Source organism: Pan paniscus, chromosome 16 (assembly GCF_029289425.2).
Source record: "Pan paniscus chromosome 16, NHGRI_mPanPan1-v2.0_pri, whole genome shotgun sequence".
NCBI lineage: Eukaryota > Metazoa > Chordata > Mammalia > Primates > Hominidae > Pan > Pan paniscus.
The window spans coordinates 5,735,061-5,754,514 of NC_073265.2; the positions used below are offsets into that span (position 1 = coordinate 5,735,061).

The 19,454-nt window shown below is 49.2% G+C and overlaps 1 protein-coding gene across 16 annotated transcripts in view; it reads left to right on the top strand.

Moving 5' to 3' along the window:
* The window catches only part of APBA2 (amyloid beta precursor protein binding family A member 2), a 232,934-nt gene that overhangs the window by 194,933 nt on the left and 18,547 nt on the right, over positions 1–19,454 (top strand). For 8 of the 16 annotated variants that reach the window (XM_055098170.2, XM_063596985.1, XM_008963426.6 and 5 more), the window contains 2 exons: positions 12,762–12,907; positions 18,209–18,295. In XM_055098170.2, the coding sequence (XP_054954145.1) occupies positions 12,762–12,907; positions 18,209–18,295 (233 nt within the window). Of the gene's footprint in view, positions 1–12,761; positions 12,914–14,000; positions 14,037–18,208; positions 18,296–19,454 lie in introns of all 16 variants that reach the window. The other 8 variants (XM_057299831.2, XM_003811062.5, XM_057299830.2 and 5 more) reach the window with 2 other exon arrangements.

Genomic DNA, 19,454 nt, shown 5'->3' on the forward strand with positions numbered 1-19,454 from the left:
ACTGCCTGGCGACCCTCACGCAGTGGGTGAGGAAGAACTTTCACTTAGAGAAGACCTACCATGCAGGTGCCAGAGAGTTCAGTGGAGGGGAGCGTTCCAGATGCCAGAGCTCCTGGCCTCGTCAGGCTCAGGATCACAGCCTTCTCTCAGCAGAGGCATTGTGAGGAAGGGCCTGCCACAATCACTGTCTGTGGAAAGCTCTCGGGGTCTAGCGACCCTCTCAGACTGGGAAGGTTAACACTGCAGAGAAAACCTCCTTGTGAAAGTGCGGATTGCACAGAGGATGCACTGCCTCTCCTGCGGGGAGGAATCCAAAAGCAGCCACCCTCAAGATGTCCCCTCCTACAGGATATGGTGACTGGCAGCAGCTTGAGCCCAAGCTGCTTAGAGTGTCACTGCCTCTGGATGAGTATATGTGAATGACCAGCTTTTCTGTAAAGGTAAACACGTGCTCATTAAAACCAAAAGGCTGATGTTAGTCCCAAGCAATGGGGCCTAACAGTGGCAGCTTCAGTACAAAATAAGAAAGACTGATAAATCTTACTCTGCTTTTTGTACTTTGTTCTCCTCATCCAAAGCTCATACAGGATGTTTTGAAACCCACCACCCCACCAGCAGCTTGAGGCTTATGCCAAAATGCTGCCAGGCCTTAGGGTCCTGGGGTCCTTTACAGCCTGTCTATAGCTCATCAACTTGCCCAGCTCCGTGTGGATCATGTAGAAGTCATGGAGATTACATGCCCCAGACCTGGAGCTGAGCTCACCTATCACCCCTTCCTTCTCTCAGGGGTCCTCACAGTGGTAAAGCTGCTTTGTTGATTTCATACAGTGAGCACATGGGATCTGAGACTTAGTTTGCTCTTAAAATAGGCAGTTGGGGTGAACCTGTTCAGATAAGACTCTTAAAGTGAAGACGTCTCCCAGCTCCTCCTCTTTGGTGTATTTGGGTGGGGGATGGACGGGAGGAAGGTCACCCTGTGGGACCACAGGGGATGTGGTGCATTCCAAAGAGGGGTTATGAAAACCCAGATGACTTTCCTTTTTCTACAAACAAGATCATGTTTCTCCTGTACTACATGCAGTCAGCAGGAATAGGGATTCGGCGTTTTAAAATTTGAACTTTTATTCACTAAGTAGAAGTTGTTAAAGATTTCTCAGAATAGTGCTTGTATCAGACCAAGAGCTGCAAGAGTTAAAAATGAGAAATCCCCACAGTACCTCTTGTTCTGCCTATACATCCCAGATCCCTAGTCCCTCTGTATAGTGGAAGCCACTTACATTTCTTGTGAATTTCTCCAGGAATTTCTTAGACCTATATCAGCTCATCCATAGGCCCTTTTCTTTAAATAGACATTGCACTGGCCACATGGCTCTGTACTTAGCTTTTTCCTTTCTTGCTAGATCTTGGAAACAGCAGTAGGTCCACCTGATTATTTAAGCGGCAGCACAGGATCGGTTGAGTGGATGTGGGATGGGGTATTAACCAGCCCCCTTGGACTGATTGTTGGGAGATTTCCAGTCAGTGCAGCAGTGAACAGCCTTGTGGCTATGCCTTTGTGTTTGGGTGTGGGTTCTTTTATGGAGGCGGTTCCTGGCTATGGCAGGGGTACAGGCCAGGAGCACAGCATCTCTGATAGACACGGGCAGAATGCCTTCCCAAGGGGGGACAGCGTATGCTGCTGTTGGTCATGTATGAGAGTTGGTTATGTATGAGGTTCCCACACTGTTACCAACGCTGCATGACTGGCTGTTTGATATAAGCTCCAGGCTGATGGGTGCAAAGAGGTGTCTTGTTGATTTCACGTGTCTTTCATAATAAGTGAAGCCAAGCACTATTTCATATGTTCATAAGTGGTTTTTCTTTTCCGTGCACTGCCAATTTGTTTCCTGTGCTCATTCCTCTGTTAGATTTTCACCCCCAGCTTTATTGGCGTATAACTGACAAATAAAAGTTTTGTATATTAAGTCATACAATGTAATGTATTGATATAAGTTTACATGGTGAAATGACTACCACAGCCAAGCGCATTAACATAGCCATCACTTCACATAGCTACCTTTTTGTGTGTGTGGTGAGAACACTTCAGATCGATTGTCTTAGCAGATCACTAGTATACAATACAGGATTATTAACTACAGACATTTACTCATCTCATAACTAAAGGTTTGTACCATCTGACCAATATCTCCCCATTTCCCCCACCCCTCAGCCCCTGGCAATTGGGAATTTGGGTGTTTCTTATTGATTTGTATTATTCTTTACATATAAAGGAAATGAACCCTTTGGTTTGTACTGTAAAAGTTTACCCCAGCTTACCATTCTTTTCTTCTTCTTCTTTTTTTGGTATGCTTTTTACTTTGCTAAACATGTCATTTAGTCAAATATATCAGTCTTTTTCCTTTGAGCTTACTGAGTTTTTGAGGTTAGTGTGACCATCACACTCCTAAGATTATTTTTGAAAATAAAGTTGTTGGCCAGGCACAGTGGCTCATGCCTGTAATCCCAGCACTTTGGGAGGCCAAGGTGGGCAGGTCACCTGAGGTCAGGAGTTCAAGACCAGGTTGGGCAACATGGCGAAACTCCGTCTCTACTAACAGTACAAAAAATAAACTGAGCGCAGCAGCACGTGCCTGTAATCCCAGCTACTAGGGAGGCTGGGGCAGGAGAATTGCTTGAATCTGGGAGTTAGAGGTTGCAGTGAGCCGAGATCGTGCCACAGTGCTCCAGCCTGGGCAACAGAGTGAGACACCATCTCAAAAAAAAATTAATTAATTAATTAGTTAAATAAAAAGCTATCTTCCAGGACTTTGGTGTTATTTTAAATTATTTAAATAATTGATTTATCTGGAATTTATCTTGGTGTATTTATACAGGAAAAGTTACATTTTAGGCATTTTGTCCCAATAGCTAGCCAGTTATGCCAGAGCTATCCAAGGAATCTTTCCCTTGCAAGTTTGAAATGCTGCCTTTACCGTACCCAAATCGTCATGTGGGTCTCGGTCTGTTTCTGGATCTGTTACAGGGATGGTCCATTCAGGTTCCAGATCCAGGCTGCTTTATTTACTGGGGATTTATGGTGCATTTTATTACCTGGTAGGGCTACTTTCAGACCTTGCCACCATCATTCCATTTCAGATTTTTTTCCTAGGTATTTTTGCACTTTTATTTTTCCATAGTAACTTTAAAACTAGCTTGTCTGGTTATTCACTACAAACTCTTTTGTTTGTTTTGTTTTGTTTTGAGACAGAGTCTCACTCTGTCGCCCAGGCTGGAGTGCAATGGCGCAATCTTGGCTCACTGCAACAACCTTTGCCTTCTGGGTTCAAGCGATTCTCCTGTCTCATCCTCCCGAGTAGCTGGGATTACAGGGGTGCACCACCATGGCCGGCTAATTTTTGTATTTTTAGTAGAGATGGGGTTTTGCCATGTTGGTCAAGCTGGTCTTGAACTCCTGACCTCAGGTAACCCATCCACCTCAGCCTCCCAAAGTGCTGGGATTACAGGCATGAGCCACCGCACCCGGCCCACTACAAACTCTTACTGGTATTTTTATTAGGCATGCTTAAAGTCTGTCCATTTAGGGGAAAAAATGTCAGCTTTACAACATAGTCTTTCTAGCCAACAAAGGATTTATCTTTCCATTTGTTCAAGCTCATTTATCTTCATCAGTAAAGTTTTTTCATAAAAATTCAACACATATCTTGTTTGTCTGTTTCTTGTTGTTTTATCCCTTTTATTGTTTTTGTAAATGCTGACTTTCATTATTTTTCAACATGTTGCTGTTTGTAGGTACAAAGAAAGCTATCGATTTTTATATATTAAATTTGAAACCATTGCCTTAGTGAATTCTCTTATTTTTTAAAAATAGATTTTTAGTTGTTTCCTTGAGTTTTTCCTGGCATGCAATCATACTATCTGCAAACAAGAATGATTTTTGCTGCTTCCTTTCTTGTTTTCTATTACTTCTTCTTGCTTAATCAGATTGGGTAGAACAGAAGGAACAATTTTACATAATAGTAGAATATGGCTTCCTAAAAATAACACCTTTTTGAAAGATCTATGCTTTTAATTTTATCATAAAAACTTCAAGCATATGAAAAAATAGCTTCAGTATTTACCCATTCATGGCTAGTGGTATTTAATCTACACCCTGACCCTTTCCCAGATTATTCTAAAGCAAATCTCAGATCTTACATCATAGCCTCTTTAAATATTTCATATTGTATCTCTAAAATATAGGAGTTCTGTTTTTAAAAATAATTTCAATGCTGTTATCACAACTAAAGTTAATATTTGTTTATGCCATTAAATATTTGTTTTTGTTTGCATTTTCCCAGTTTACAGGGCACTGTTTGAAAGGGGATCCAAACAAAACCTGTCTATTGAGATTGGTCAATGCATTTCATAATTCTTTTATGTCTCTTTTAGGTTGTCCATCCGTCTCTTTTTTCTGTCTTACAAATTTTTGTTGGTGTTATTGTGGAAGAATCTGTCATTTATCCTGTAGATTTTCCTGCAGTGTGGATTTTGCTGATTGCATCTTCATGGTGTTGTTTAATGTGTTCCTCTATTCTCTGTGTCCTGTAAAATAGTGGTTGTTTTTAGACATAGAGGCTTGATCAGATTCAGTTTGATTGGGCAAAAACTTTCATACATATTTTTGTGTTGTTCTATTGAGGCACATAATATCTGGTCATCTCTTTTTTGGTGGTATTAGCAACCATTAATGATCATTGTCTAGATCTAGTAATTGATTAGAAGTTGCCAAATGGTGGTGTTCTAATTTCATCATTTCTTCTTCATTAGTTAGCTGGAATTCTTCTATGTAGAGAAACTTTCCCTCAAGTATTTGGTTACCCTGAATATTGTTCATATAAGAAAAGCAGATTAAATGCTTGATTTCTTCTCTTTTTTGAAAAATTTAAAAATTAATGAGTTGGCTGGGCGCAGTGGCTCATGCCTGTAATCCCAGCACTTTGGGAGGCTAAGACGGGTGGATCACAAGGTCAGGAGATCAAGACCATCCTGGCTAACACAGTGAAACCCCGTCTGTACTAAAAATGCAGAAAATTAGCCGGGCGTGGTGGCGGGCGCCTGTAGTCCCAGCTACTCAGGAGGCTGAGACAGGAGAATGGCGTGAACCCGGGAGGCAGAGCTTGCAGTGAGCCGAGATCGCGCCACTGCACTCCAGCCTGGGCGACAGAGTAAGACTCCATCTCAAAAAAAAAAAAAAAATTAATGAGTTTCCCCGACAGCCTTTAAAAGATAACCGGTGAGGTTGTGTATGTTGTTGTTAGCACAGTTGATGTGTTTTGTGTGTGTTACCATGATTATTGGTGCTCAAGTTTTCTATGGCCAATAAGAGCTTCTTTAGGTTGTTTTCTGAGTCCCATCAATGTGAACCCAGTAGTCTTTGATTGTTTCCTTTCTTTCTGGTATATTCCAGGATCATCTTAAATATTTCTTGCCCCAGGTCTGGAACCAGTTGGTTCTTTCTCCACGGAGCCCTGTGAAATAACATTTAGAGACTGTAATCTGGGTAGTGCGGTTGCTCATTGTTGTAGATTTGGTGATAGTGTATATGTCTGTGTGGAAGGCAGCCTCCTAAATGGCCCCCAAGGACCCCTGCCTCTTGGTATTCATGGCTGTGAGTCCTTCCCTCCCCCTGTGTGGGGGATGGGCTTACTGAGCCGCTTCTATTGAATAGAATATGGTAGAAGAGATGGGATATGGCTTCTAAGATCAGGTTACAAAGAGATGTGGCTTCTGTCTCAGCTTGTCCTTTCTTGTTCTCTCTTACTTGTTCCCTCTGAAGGAACCAAGCTAGCCTGGTGTGGTTGGCAGTTGCCCCATCCAGAGGCCCACGTGGCACAGGACTGATGTTTCTGGCCAGCGGCCTGGTGAGAGAACTTGGAAGTGGATGCCCCCCTCTTCAGGCATTCAGATGGCTGCAGCATCACTCAGTACCTTGCTGCCTGTGACAGACGAGAGGTCCTGAGCCAAAGTCACCCAGCTAAGCCACACCCAGATTCCCGATCCACAGAAACTCTCAGATAATCCATGGTGGTTGTTTTGAGCCACTAAATTCCCGAGTAATTTGTTATGCAGCCAACAATAACTAATACACAACATATTTTTTAAGATCAAATAACGTCATGGTTCCTAATGATACTTTGTCAGGTTTATAGGTTCTAACATTTGTAGTTTCTTTTTCCTGTGCCCCAAATTCCTGTTCTCAAGGACACCGGCATAATTTTGCATTGGTTTTATTCCGTTAAGCTTGCAGCAGTCTCAGAATAACAATACCAAACACTGCCAAGGACACATGATTGTAGATACAGATTACGATTTATTTGCATTTACTTTTGTGTTTAGAATACATCCCACAAGGGATGTACAGTCAGACAACTGTGTTTTAAAATATTTTGGAATAGATCACAACTGGATACACTTTTAGATTCATTGGTTTCATTTTTCTCTTAGTTATTTGGACTTTGCTTTTTCCATTTAATTTTGTTTTATAATTATATAAAATACTTACATGGTATAAAATTCAAATAAACAACACAGGATGTATGCAAAGAGGTCAGTTTCTTCCCCTATTTATCCCCCCACCTCCCAATTTCTTCCCTTCCACTATAGGTAACCATTTTGAGCATTTTACATATTTTTATTGTAAGCATGTCTTCCCCTTTCTTAGGTAAATGGTAGTGGATTAGACCCCCATATCTCCATCTTGCTTTCTTCACTTCACACTGAACCCTGGCGGTGATGCCACAGCTCTGTGCTGTTCACAGGAGCATGGAGAGGATGTTCTGCAGAACCCCACTGTGTGGATAGATGTCTCCTATTCAGGAGTGTTTGGGTGGTTTCCAGGTTTTTGCTATTACAAATAGTGCTGCTGCAGTGAACCGCCTATGCATATGCTTTTTCCCGTTTTTACCATTTAAAAAAAAAATTTATTATGCTTTTTCTGGGAAGTCATTCTCCCCACTGCAAGGGTTAGGATCTGTCTTGGGCAACTCTGTGCATTTTCTTGAGCTTGGCTTTGACCTTCCTTCCCTGACTCTCTGTTGTGGCTTCTCTTCCTCCCAGCATCCAGTGACTTAATCTTGCTCATTGGGTGTCTAAAGTTCAACACTGTGGAACCCCCAAATCCCTTTTATCAGTGACAAAGCCTGTGCTGCAGGCCCAGGTGTGGCCACTCCCTGGTGAATGTCCCATAGGTGTGATTGTCAGATGGCGTCTTCTCTTTCGTATCAGCCATATTATAGGGTCACCTTCAGTGGGGGCATCTCAAGGCACAGGCCCTGGCAGTACTGGAGAGTCGGGCCTGGAGGCCACGCCTTAGCTCTGCAGCAGAAGGTCTCACTTGAGACGCCAGTTACACGACTCTGATACTCACCCACTCCTGCCTCCTTTCCCCACTCCAGACCTAGGGGGTACTCCAGGGGGCAGGCTCTGCTGCTGATCTGGTGGCTCGCCTCCTCCCAGTCCTGTCCTGCCCCATTAGAGCTGCAGCCCCTCCTCCCAGTTGAGGCCAGGTCCCGTCTGCACTTTGGAACCTCACACGATCTGATGTCGTTTGTCTCCTGTCCCTTTCGCTCGCCCCTCCACTGGCTTTTGACCACATCTGTCCCACCCTGCATCTATCCACACCACCCCGCTCTACCTGCCCCTTTTCTTTCACAGCCGGAATCTGGGAGTGGCCGCCTCATTGTCTGCACCTCCCCTGCACCTCTCAGCCCCCTCTCTGGCTCCTGCCCCGGTTCCTCTGAAACAGCTCTTTGAGGTCACAACTGACTTCCTTGACACTGTGCCCAATACACGAGGTCTCCTTGTAGTTGGCCTCCTGCTAGCATGGGTGCAGATGGGCAGGCCTCCCTTTCTAAGCCCCTTCTTTTCTTGGTACTTAGCAGAGCAGAGTCCTGGGGCTTCATCCTGCCCCCTTGCCCATGACCTTCCTTGCAGACTCATCCATGCCTGCAGCTTCACTTGGCACCTGCAGATGGTTCATTCCCAAATCTGTTTTTCTAACCAGGACTCCCGAGTCCAGCCGCCTACTGAGCATCCAGGCTCCTGTCACTAAACTTGCCTGGAATCCCCAACCCAAGCTCAGTCCTCTTCCAGGCACCCTTTCTCAGTGAGGGGCAAGTCTGTCCATCGAACTCTGCAACCATTGTCTAGCGTCCTCATCCTCTCTCAGACTCCAGTCCAACTTCCCGTCCTGTTGATGGACCCCTAAATCCCCATCTGTTGCTGTCTATCCATTTCCATTGTCACCCTGTCCATACCATCATCACCACTCATGTGCTGGGATGGCTACAGTAGCCTCTCAGCTGCTCTCCCTTCTTCCTCTCTGCTGCCTGCCCCTCTGCCAGAGTTCATTTCTAATGAAGGAGTGGTTGGGCCACTTCCCTGATGGATACCCTGGAGTGACAGTCCTTATGGCCTGTCACCCGTGGCCCCAGGGTCCTCACATCTGGGCAGCGCTTCCTCCCCACCCTCGACTTGTCTCAGCTGCTGGCCCATGCCCTAGGCCTCGGCAGTCCAGACATCCTATAGCTCTTCTAAGGTGTCATTGTCTCTGCACCCTAGGGCCTTTGCACCTGCTCCCGCCTCAGCCTGGGAAGCTTTCTCCTCCTTTTGCCTTACGGCTTGTTGATTCCTTCTCCTCCTCCAGACCTCAGCTTAAACAGCAGCCACCCCCAAATTCCTCACCAGAGCAGCCTCCCTGTCCCTTCCTTCCCAGGGCCATAGCCTCCCTTTTGAGCATTCACCATGGCCCATCCTGATGCATTTGTTCTGTGGCTGTGGGACTGATGTCAACCTCACTGTGTAGCCTGTGAGCTCCATGTTTCTGTCTTAACACCGGTCTTTATACAGTAGGTTCAGAAATGCTGAGCACCTGAACTCATGACAGTGAACTTGGGCAAAGCCACGTGACCCACTTAGATGGTCCTTATTTGTAAAATTGGGACCCTGAGATTGCTTCATGGCATGGTTGAGGACTGGGTGGAACTGTACCATTGTTGCACAGAGGTCTGGTGTGTTGGGCATGAGGGCTGTACTCCAAGACTCTGTGCCTTTGCAGAGAGCAGCGGGCCTTGTGGACGCACCCCCACACTCCCACATACACCTGTGCTCCAGCTCCACCCAGCCACCTCCTCCCAGACCCCCAGGAGATACAGGGACAGGTCTTGGAGCTAATGAGACCCCCTGGGGCCACACTGGCACCTTAGAAGACTCTGTCCACCACCCATGTTCAGGATAATTTTCTCCAAAGGTGGCAGGAGTGGAGACCCTCAGGCTTGAAGCTGTGGGACTCCCCTCCCCTTCCCTGTCCAGAGGGCCTAGGGTTTTCCTAAGCGGTGTTTCAAACAGAGGCTTCCTCTGGCAGGGGAGAACCTGGAGCGCCTTATTCTTCTCCAGACTGTGCAGATACACTGTGCGTATGCCTATGTGAGTAAGATATACGGTGCGAAAAGGATAAATCACTCTCTGGGGAGACAAGATCTTTAAACCTGTATCTTGATTATCTTGTCATTTTGTCTCCCTCTGGTGGTCTCAGCTTAGGGTCAGTGCAAGACTTGAGCAAAGTAACAGAAATTTCTACCCAAACATGTAGGGCTAGCTGCTTTCATTTTCTAACGAAGCTGTTAGATTTGGGTTCTGCGTTTCCTGCGGAAGTTGAGAGCTGTGCCCATGAATCTGATATACTCCCGGCACCATGCCACCCCCACTGGACTCTTCTCTGGGTCTGGGTTCTCCTCCCATGGTGCGTGTGAGTGGGAGGCAGGATGCTGGGGCCACCTTGGACTCGATTGTTTCTCGCTGAACAAAAGAGCAAGGCAGGCATGGAAGGCCCCCAGGCAGAGGTGGGTGGTGGCTGGAGTTGCAGCAAGGCCCTTGAGTGCTTCACTGGCCTCATCCCGGAAGCAGGCATCCGTGGGTGCCAGTGGTGACCCCCTGCCTGGGATGGGGCACCCTTCACACGCAGCAGTCTGTGCCCAGATGGGCCCCAGAGCTACTGACGCTCACTTCAGGGGGAGACGAGGCCAGTCTTTCCTAAATCTACTCAAGGACATGGGTCGACACGGAAATGTGAACCTCAGAAGGGTCTGGTGCGCTGACCAGGGCCACCCTGGGGGCTGGCGAGAGAGAAGCCAAGGGGCAGTGCCTGGAAAGGTAGGAGTCAGATTCCAAAGGGAGGGCTGGCCTCCCAGCCTCCCCAGGGCCTGGGGCCGACAGGGTGCCAGGCAGCCCCTGCCACAGAGGGGACATAAGGACACTCGCCCAAGGCCCTGGTCACCTGCTGGGGCTGTGAGGCTGGGGTACCTGGGGCGCCTGGAAGAACCAGAGCTTTCCTGCAGAACAAAGTGACGCCATCTAGTGGTCAATGAGAGCCACTGCATTGGGCCCCACTGGGTGACTGGGGCTTCACTGGGGAGTGCCTGTTGAGCCATGCTCACTGGGGACGGCAAGGTGGTATGAGGTACTAGAAACAGGCCTACCTCAGGCACTGGGAGCCTTCCCAGCCCCACAGCCAGATGCCATAAAAGGCAGCACAGGGCATGTCTGGCGAGCCTGTGGCAGCCAGGGCTGTCATACACGCTCTCCAAGCCCCCCAGCTAGGCAGATGTGCACACTTCACTCTTAAGAAGCGCCAGGGTATGGTAGGGGTACTGCATTGGGATAGATGGGTCCTGTTCCCTCTGTGGGGCTGCCTCTGATTCCCCTGGTGACAGGCCCCGGTGTACCCTCTGAGAGACAGGTGGACAGGGGTTCCTCCCCTGGTGCCACCCCTGAATCCTGCAGTCCCCCACATTGGTGCCTGCAGCCCTGCCCAGCTGGGAGAAGGTTTATCGGCTCCAGGGCAAGGGGTGAATGGAGGATATTTAAAAGCTGTGGGAGGACCCCATTGATAGGACTCAGTTAGATGCAAAGGGGAGGGATAGGGGGGCCCTGTAGGGAGAGACGGCTGGGAGCACAGGTGATCCTCTGACCCCAGGGGCACGCAGACCTACTACTGCCCAGGAAAGCAGGAAGGAGGGCCAAATGGGCTGAGCACCAACGCGAAGCTCCCCACCTGGTCTGTCTGAGCAGGTGAGGGAGGGGCAGCCAGGAGTTTGAGGCAGTGGAGGGGTCTGGAATAACTCTTGCATGGAGGAAGAATCTGAGTTTCCCAGAGAGATAGATGAGAGTTGTGAGGGTGTTTGTGGGGCATTTGGCACTCTTATAATACACTCTTATAATACATTTATCATGGCACTCATTTGCCCTCTTGGGCAGCTTTTTCCAGCCTCGGGTCCAGAGAAAACAGATTGGAGATTTGCTGAACTCCTGTGGGCAGATACACAGGACTGGGGTCAGGGAGCTGAGGATACTGGGCGGATGTTATTGAAGTGGTGGATGGCGGCGCCCAAGCTGGGCCAGTTGATGATTTTAGCATCGGAATGGGTTAGAGGTGAGACCAGGGATCAGCTGGCTGAGGGAGGGAAGAGGTCAGGAGGTTGCTGGCACGAGGGCTGGGGAACTGCAGGATGGCTGGGCCCGTGATCCTGGAGGGACTCAGGGAGGGGCCAGCTGGAGCAGGAGGGGAGCCAGGAAGCCAGGGCCAAAATCCCCAACGGAAAGGGCTCTGGCCAGGAGGTGGGCAGTCGGGAGGGATAAGGCAGGTGACATAGCCAACATGGGTCTGAGAGGACAGCCAAGCCACGGTCTAGGATAGCTCAGAGGTCGGCTGACTGCAGCCACAATGGCAAATCCTCCTGGCCCCCTGATTTTGCATATAAAGTTTCCTTGGCACACAGCCACACCTCCTCTTTTACATATTGTCTACGGCTGCCTTTACGCCTCAGGTACAACGGTGAATAGTTGCAACAGAGACCACAAAGCCTAAAACACGTACCATCTCCCCCTTTACAGGAAAGGTTTGCCCACCCCTAGCTGGAGCCTTATTGTCTGGCATAGGAGCCACTCAAGATTGGTTTGTGGGCAACATGGACAGGACTTGGGGGGTTGGTTGGATATGACTAACATGTGGCTCTTTATATTTCAATTAATTAAAATTACATACAAGAAATGGGTCCAGTCCCTCAGCTGCAGGAGCCTCAGTGCCAGTGCTCAAAGCCACATGTGGGTAGCGGATCCTGTATTGGACACTGCAGAGATAGAACCTTCCATTGTGACTGGCAGGAAGTTTGTTGGGCCACGATGGTCTAGGGGCAGCAGATGGAACAAGCATGATGTTGCCAAGCCTGGGCCTGCAGTGTGATGGGTGTGAGGAGCTACACGGGTGTCCTGAGAGGCTACAGACAGGCAGGAGCCCCTCAGGACAGATGCACAAGGACAGGCCAAGGAGAAGCCCAGGGCACAGTTTCAGGTCACCAGCATGAGTTCCGGGGCTGTGGGGAAGGCATGGAAAGTGCTGTCGTGTTTGGGATGTGACGCCTTCTGGATTTGCAGCCTGTGATTGTCATCTTGAGTGACAGTCAACTGGAATGCTGGCATTGTCCTCCTGACACTGTTTGTGCAGAGTTTTCTGGCCCAAGTGTTGATTTCGCGCAGTTACTTGCAGCACGGGGTAGTGAGGGAAGCAGACCGGCCGCCCGTGGCTGGCTGCAGATGGCGATGGTTGGGCCCTTCTAGTTTGCCCCGCATCCTGGCTGCCGTGTTCCTTGTGCTATGGCCAGGCCTGCAAGTTCTTTGTTCAGGGGACTTCTCCTCTAGGAAGACTCTGACTCTGTGCCCTCCTTCAGTTCCAGGGCCCTGCGAACCAGAAGACCTCATCGACGGGATCATCTTTGCTGCCAATTACCTGGGGTCCACCCAGCTGCTATCAGAACGGAACCCTTCCAAAAACATCAGAATGATGCAAGCGCAGGAGGCCGTCAGCCGGGTCAAGGTAGAGGTGCTTCGAGGGCCCCTCGCGGATGCCCGCACACTTTGGGGGGCACTAGCAGGAGGGAATGCCCGCACACTTTGGGGGGCACTAGCAGGAGGGAATATGGCGGGGCGTAGGCCCTCTTCCAGCTCGGACTGCACAGCCCTCGGCACAGGGGGCAGGAGCGGCCCAGGTGCCAGCAAGGCTGAGGGAGGCTTGCGCCTTGGCTGGGAGAAAGCTGGCTGGGCAGAGGCAACCAGCTCCTTAACGAGAGGCCCACGGAATCCCAGAAATACGACCTTTAAAGATCATCGTTCCAAAGCATTCTAGTCATAAAACAATCCCAAATCCCAGTTCAACAGTATGTGTATTTTTAGTGCCATGCAGAGTGCTTCAAGAAAGGGTGAAAAATAAATCACGTTTTATTTAAATTCAGGACCGCAAGAAAAACTTTGACCTGCTTGTAGCTCTAAGTGCTCATTGGATTGTCTGGTTTTGAACATCGGGTGAGGCCGGGCAAGGGGAAGATGAGGCCACGTCAGCAAAATTAAATGGGGTCGGCAGGGAGGGGGTGCAGCCATCTGAGGTCTCAGCTCTCTGAGCAAGACAGGATCTGCAGAGGCCCGCCAGCCCAGGGGTGAGAAATGGCGGCAACCTCCTCCCCAGCCCTCACCATACACAACCTTCTCTAACAGAAGCAGAGAAGCACCACGAGGCCATCCGGGGTGGGCAGGAGAAAGCCAGGTAACCCAGGGCAGTGCTGAGCCCTGCTGGCCAGTGCCTCTCAGCAGAGGCCCGGCCCTCCCATCCCAGACCCTTGCCTTGCTCCGCTGCCTGGAGCTCAGCTCGCCTTCCTGCCGGCTGATGGCATCTTTCCTGTCCTCCATAGATGGGGTGGTTGGCAGTCATTTCTAGCGCTCCAGGGACACCTGTGTGGGCTTCTCTTGGTCAGTGTGTGTGCTTGAAGTGGGCAATGGCTGTCCACCCGTCCCTGCTGGGCTTTGCTAGGCACCAGACCTGAGTGTAGGGGCGTCAACCACCAAAGTGACATAACCTCACGCACCTTCCTTCTCTCTGTGCCAACTTGTTTTTCTTTTCTCTTCCATGCTGTCAGAGGATGCAAAAGGCTGCTAAGATCAAGAAAAAAGCGGTGTGTAGGGCCTTGAGGCCCTGGGACAGTGTTGTTTGCTTGTGTTTCCGTGGCTTGTCCTGGGCGGTGGGGGCTGGGGGGTTCCCCTGGGGATCTAAATAATGTTGCAAAGCAGCTTTTCCTCTTCCCTTGGTAGGTGAATCTTAGATGTTTGTAAATGAAACTACAGACACTTCATTTTTTTAACCACCCATTTATGGAAGGATTTATTAATTCCTCTTTCTTAGCATCTCCTGTGTACTGTATGGATAATGCTGTGATGTTCCTGTTTTACGTGGACATTTTAAATTGATATGTCATTTAGTTGATATGACAACGTGGTGGGTGTAGGGCCTGGGCCTCCTGTGCAGTATTACTGAATTGTTCTGATAGTTAAAGATTCCTTAAGCTTAATTTACTAAGTCAGGAGGGTGAGTAGCTCAGTTTGCCCGTGTGGTGCTTTCTTTATTGGAAATAAGTTTTTGGGCTGGGTGCTGTGGCTCACACATGTAATCCCAGCACTTTGGGAGACAGAGGCAGGAGGATCATTTGAGCCTAGGAGTTTGAGATTGGCCTGGGCAACACAATGAGAACCGTGTCTCCACAACTTTTTTTTTTTTTAATTAGCTGGGCATGATGGCACATGCCTGAAGTCCCAGCTGCCTGGGTGGCTGAAGTGGGAGGAGCACTTGAGCCTGGGAGTTTGAGGCTGCAGTGATCTGTGTTTGCACCACTGCACTCCAGCCTGGGCGACAGAGTGAGACCCTATCTCTTAAAGAAAAAAAAAAAGAAACAAAAAAATAAGTGTTGAAACACTGGCAGACTTTTAAAAATGGGTTGACACTGAGGCCGGGCGCGGTGGCTCACGCCTGTAATCCGAGCACTTTGGGAGGCCGAGGCGGGCGGATCACCTGAGGTCGGGAGTTCGAGATTAGCCTGACCAACATGGAGAAACCCCGTCTCTACTAAAAATACAAAAAATTAGCCAGGCATGGTGGTACATGCCTGTAATTCCAGCTACTCGGGAGGCTGAGGCAGGAGAATCACTTGAACTCGGGAGGCAAGAGGTCGCAGTGAGCCGAGATCGTGCCATTGCACTCCAGCCTGGGCAACAAGAGCGAAACTCCATCTCAAAAGAAAAAAAAAAAAGGATTGACATCGAGTCATTTGTTTGTCACCTGGTCATTTAGTAAATGCTAGAGCTTATCCAATCCTCCTCATACAGAAAATATCAAAATAGTTGGTGTCACAAGGCCTGGGGCAAACCCCGGGGGCCTTGGCACTGGCTTATTGCCCACTGTTTTCTTCTGTTTAAACAGCAGGAGATTTAGTTCCCCCTCCCTGCTTTGAAGTAATGCCATTTTCTGGCGCTTTGGCCAGAAGACCCCATGTGGAGACTCCCTCTTCTGGAGTGAGACTTTGGTCCACCTAGGACGTCTGCCTTTTGCCCAGCAGCGTCTCCTTTGATTCTGCTCAGGAGCAGGAGAGGAAGGATCATGCTCATGCTCCTCTTCCCGGGCTGATTTCCTCCAGGCAAGGCAGAATGTGCCACACATTGCAGACTTGCAGTTGGGGTGTGCTTTTCTCAAAAGAGAGGGGCCCTCGCTTGCAGCCTCCTAGTCCAGCTGGAGCAGGGAGTCCCTACGGACTGCAGCTGGCTTCTGGGACCTGCAGGTCCAGCAATCCTACAGAGTCACTGCCGCCTTTAGAGGGGTTGGTACAGGCAGACCCAGCTCAAAAAGGCCTCTGCGGCCAGTCAGGTGGCCGCCTGATTACATTTAATTACGGTTTGTTCTTCCTTTTTGGAAAGTGGGATGCTCAGTGTCATTGCTGAAGGTCCCTTTCCTGGCCCGGCCACAGCCATGGGGATGACTGCAGGTCATGCCCCCCATCCGCAGACGTGCCGAGGCCCACCCTGTGGCCTGTTCTCTGGTGTCTGTAGGATCCGTACTGTTGACACCCTCCCTTCTTCTGCCAAGGAGGATGATGGGTGTCCTCTCCCTGCCCTGTTACTGATGGGTTTTCCACTGGAGGCTGGGTGGCTTCAGGCTGCTCCTCTTCTCCCATCCAGGGATCCCAGCCTCAGGTTTCCTCCACAATTGTCACTAATGCCAAGGTCCACCTGCAACTTTTCTCACTTCTGGCTTGACCTACTTTTTAGCAAGAGGATTTTGAGCCACAACCCATGAATATAACCTTTAAATGCATGCTGATGCTGAATATAACCCAATTTTAAAAAACAGAAAAAGTTCCTCCGTGGCTGCGGATTGTCAGCTGCACTACTTTCAACTCCTTTCTCTTTCTAATGAGTTAAAAGCAAAGAAAGCCCAAAAGACCCTTTCCCTTGAAAATTGAGCTAAAATACACATTTATTATTACAATACCGGGCCTCTCTACAACTCAAAATTCTTGAGGAATTGTCAGCAGGGAGATTTCTTATTTCAGATTTTCTAGTGAATAATTACATCATAGTTTTTGCTGTTTCGAAATGGAAAATAGACCACCCTGGGCTCCCCAGTGACCATGGAGAATTATTCACCTCGGTGGGCAAACCAATAGAACTTGAAATTCATTGCCACCGTGCAGTGGTAATTAGGATTCTTACAAATGTAAAAACCAATTAAAGGCTATCCTAGTTTGGGGCAGACCCTGAAGAGTTCACTCAGCTCAGAAGAGCCCATGAAACTCGTCTCACAACCATATGCCAGACATACTACAGTGGCTACAGGTGACGAATTAGGCCATTTGTGTGGCACCTCTCTTGGCTTCTCTCTGTCGCTGTGAGGACAGCACTTAGGCCAGCCCCAGGGCTCAGTCCCCCAAGGACGCTGTGGGGTGGACATGGTGGTGACTGTTTAAATCAGAAGGAAAGGCTGACATTTTCATTCAGCTTCTCTGACAATGTCTTCCCCGTTTCTTAAGGATACTTAGAATCCCAAATCCAGGAAATGTAACCTGAGTCTATAAATTCCACAGGGGTCAGCCAGAGGGCCTTGCTTGCCACTGGCAGGAGGGGCTGTGGCGACAGACCCAGGCGCCCCGCCCCATCTCGGTCAAGGTCCCGGGGGCTGGCCCTCCTCCCTCCTGGGTGCCTCTTACAGACTGCCTCGAGAACTCACACTTAGCTAGATGATGCGGCCGGTGGCGTGCAGGTAGATTTCTGATGGCCAGTAGCATTTCCTTCTACGTGGACTCTGGGTAATTGTTAAAATTGCCGAGCCTTCCTTCGAGTTACTACTTTTTACATTGACGGATAAAATTGTATATATTTGTTATGTACAACATAATATTTTGGAGGATATACACATTGTGAAAAGACTATATCTAGCTAATTAACATGTGCATTACATCACATAGTTATAATTTTTGTAATGAGAACACTTCATTCACTATCTTAGCAATTTTTAAGAATATGAAATATTATTAACGGTAGTCACCATGATGCACAATAGATCTCTTGAACTCAATTCTCCTGTCTAGCAGGAGCTTTGTGTCCGTGGACCAATACTTCCCCCTTCACTCCTTTGCCCCAGCCCCTGGTAACCACCATTCAGCTCTCTACTTCTGTGAGATCGACATTTGTAGCTTCCACCTGAGTGAGATGGTGCAGTATTTAACTTTCTGTGCCTGGCTGATTTCACTTCACAGCATGTCCTCTAGGGTCATCCATGTGTTGGAAATGACATGGCTTTTTCTTTGCGAAGGCTGAGTAGGCCTCCAGTGTGTCTGCGCGCCACATTTCTTTATCCATTCATCGTGAATGGACTTTGGGTTGATCCCATGTCTTGGCTGTTGTGGATAGTGCTGCCGTGAGCATGGGAGTGCAGGTGTCTCCTAGACACGCTGATTTCACTTCCTTTGGAAATATGCCCAGCAGTGGGATTGCTGGATCACATGGTTGTAGTTTGAATTTTTGGAGGAACCGCCATTCTATTCTCCACAGTGGCTGCACTGATTCACACCCTCCCACAGTGTACCAGGGTTCCCTTTTCTCCACCCCACGCCAGTGCTTCTTATCTTTTATCTTTTTGATGAGAGCCATTCTGACAGATATGAAATGATACATTGTTGTGGTTTTAATTTGGATTTATCTGGTGATTAGGGATGTTGAGCATTTTGTCATAATGCTATTTGCATGTCCTCTATTCCGAGTTGGTTTTTGGACTTTAACAATATCCACTGTCCTTTGTTAGAATTCTGAGGGAGATGCCCAGACGCTGACGGAAGTGGACCTCTTCATTTCCACCCAGAGGATCAAGGTTTTAAATGCAGACACGCAGGTAAGCATTTAAGACAGTTGTTCAAAATCAGGTAAACTCCTAAGTTCGACTCCTTCTTGCCCCATGGTATACCCATGGTATAGGCCCTCGTTCTCAGCAGCTTCTCTCCTGTGCTCTCTGCACCCATCAACCCAAGGCCCATAGCCTGGGCTGCGGGAGGAGCAAGGAGCGCACAGCAGGTAGCAGTCGTGCTGGCGTCACCCCAGGGCTCTGCGGGCGGGAGGTGGGTGGGAAGACCTGCTGGGCTACCTGGGCCCTCCCCTGCTTCCCCACTCCCGGGGAGCCTGACCTCTGGGGACAGAGGAGGCAGCAGCCCCCACTATGTGGCTCACACTGCAGCCCACCACTCCCAACCCAGTGCCGTGCCCTGACCATCCTCCAGGCCCTCACATACCCTGATACGGGCACAGTGGCGCCCTTCCTCGTCCCATGTCTGTCCTGTGTCCAGGCTTGCACCTTGTCCCACTGATCTTTGTGTCCTGCACCCCCCTACCTTGGAACCAGCCCCCTCCTGGAGCCTGGCACTTGGTGAAAACTCAGGGAGACAGGTGCCAGGGCTCAGGCACTGGGCTTGCGACACTTCACAGACTTTGACTTCATTTTCTGATCTTTTGTGGGCAAACCATCTGGACTAGATCCCCCCACCAACCCTCCGAGCCCCATGCCTCATCACCCACCTGTGCTGGGTGTCCCCAAGACCACCACAGGCTGGGTGGTTTGGAGGACTGACAGGGCTCAGTGCGCTCACAGCTGAGATTTATTTCAGCAGATGGCTCCAGAGCAGAATCAGCAAAGCGGATGCAGGCTTCCAGAGCCCTCCCCGCAGTCACACAGGACACACTGAACTCCCTGGCAAGGGGCTGTGACAACAGAATGAAGTTGTGTCTACCAGGGAAGCTCATAGACACTCAGCCCAAGGTGTTTACTGGGAGTTGGTCATAGGCACCCTCTGCCTGGCAGCTACCAAAATTCCAGACTCCCAGAGGCAAAAGAGGTGTCCAGCCTAGACCACGTTGTTTGCACAAACGGTTTAGGCAAAAGGAACCATGGTTGTCAGTTCGGGTGCTGGGTACCCTCCTGAGATCCACGTTCCCAGATGCCAGAGAGGGCCAGCCTTGCAGGCGGGCCTTTCTGGGTACAGCTGCTAGGCCTGCCCCAG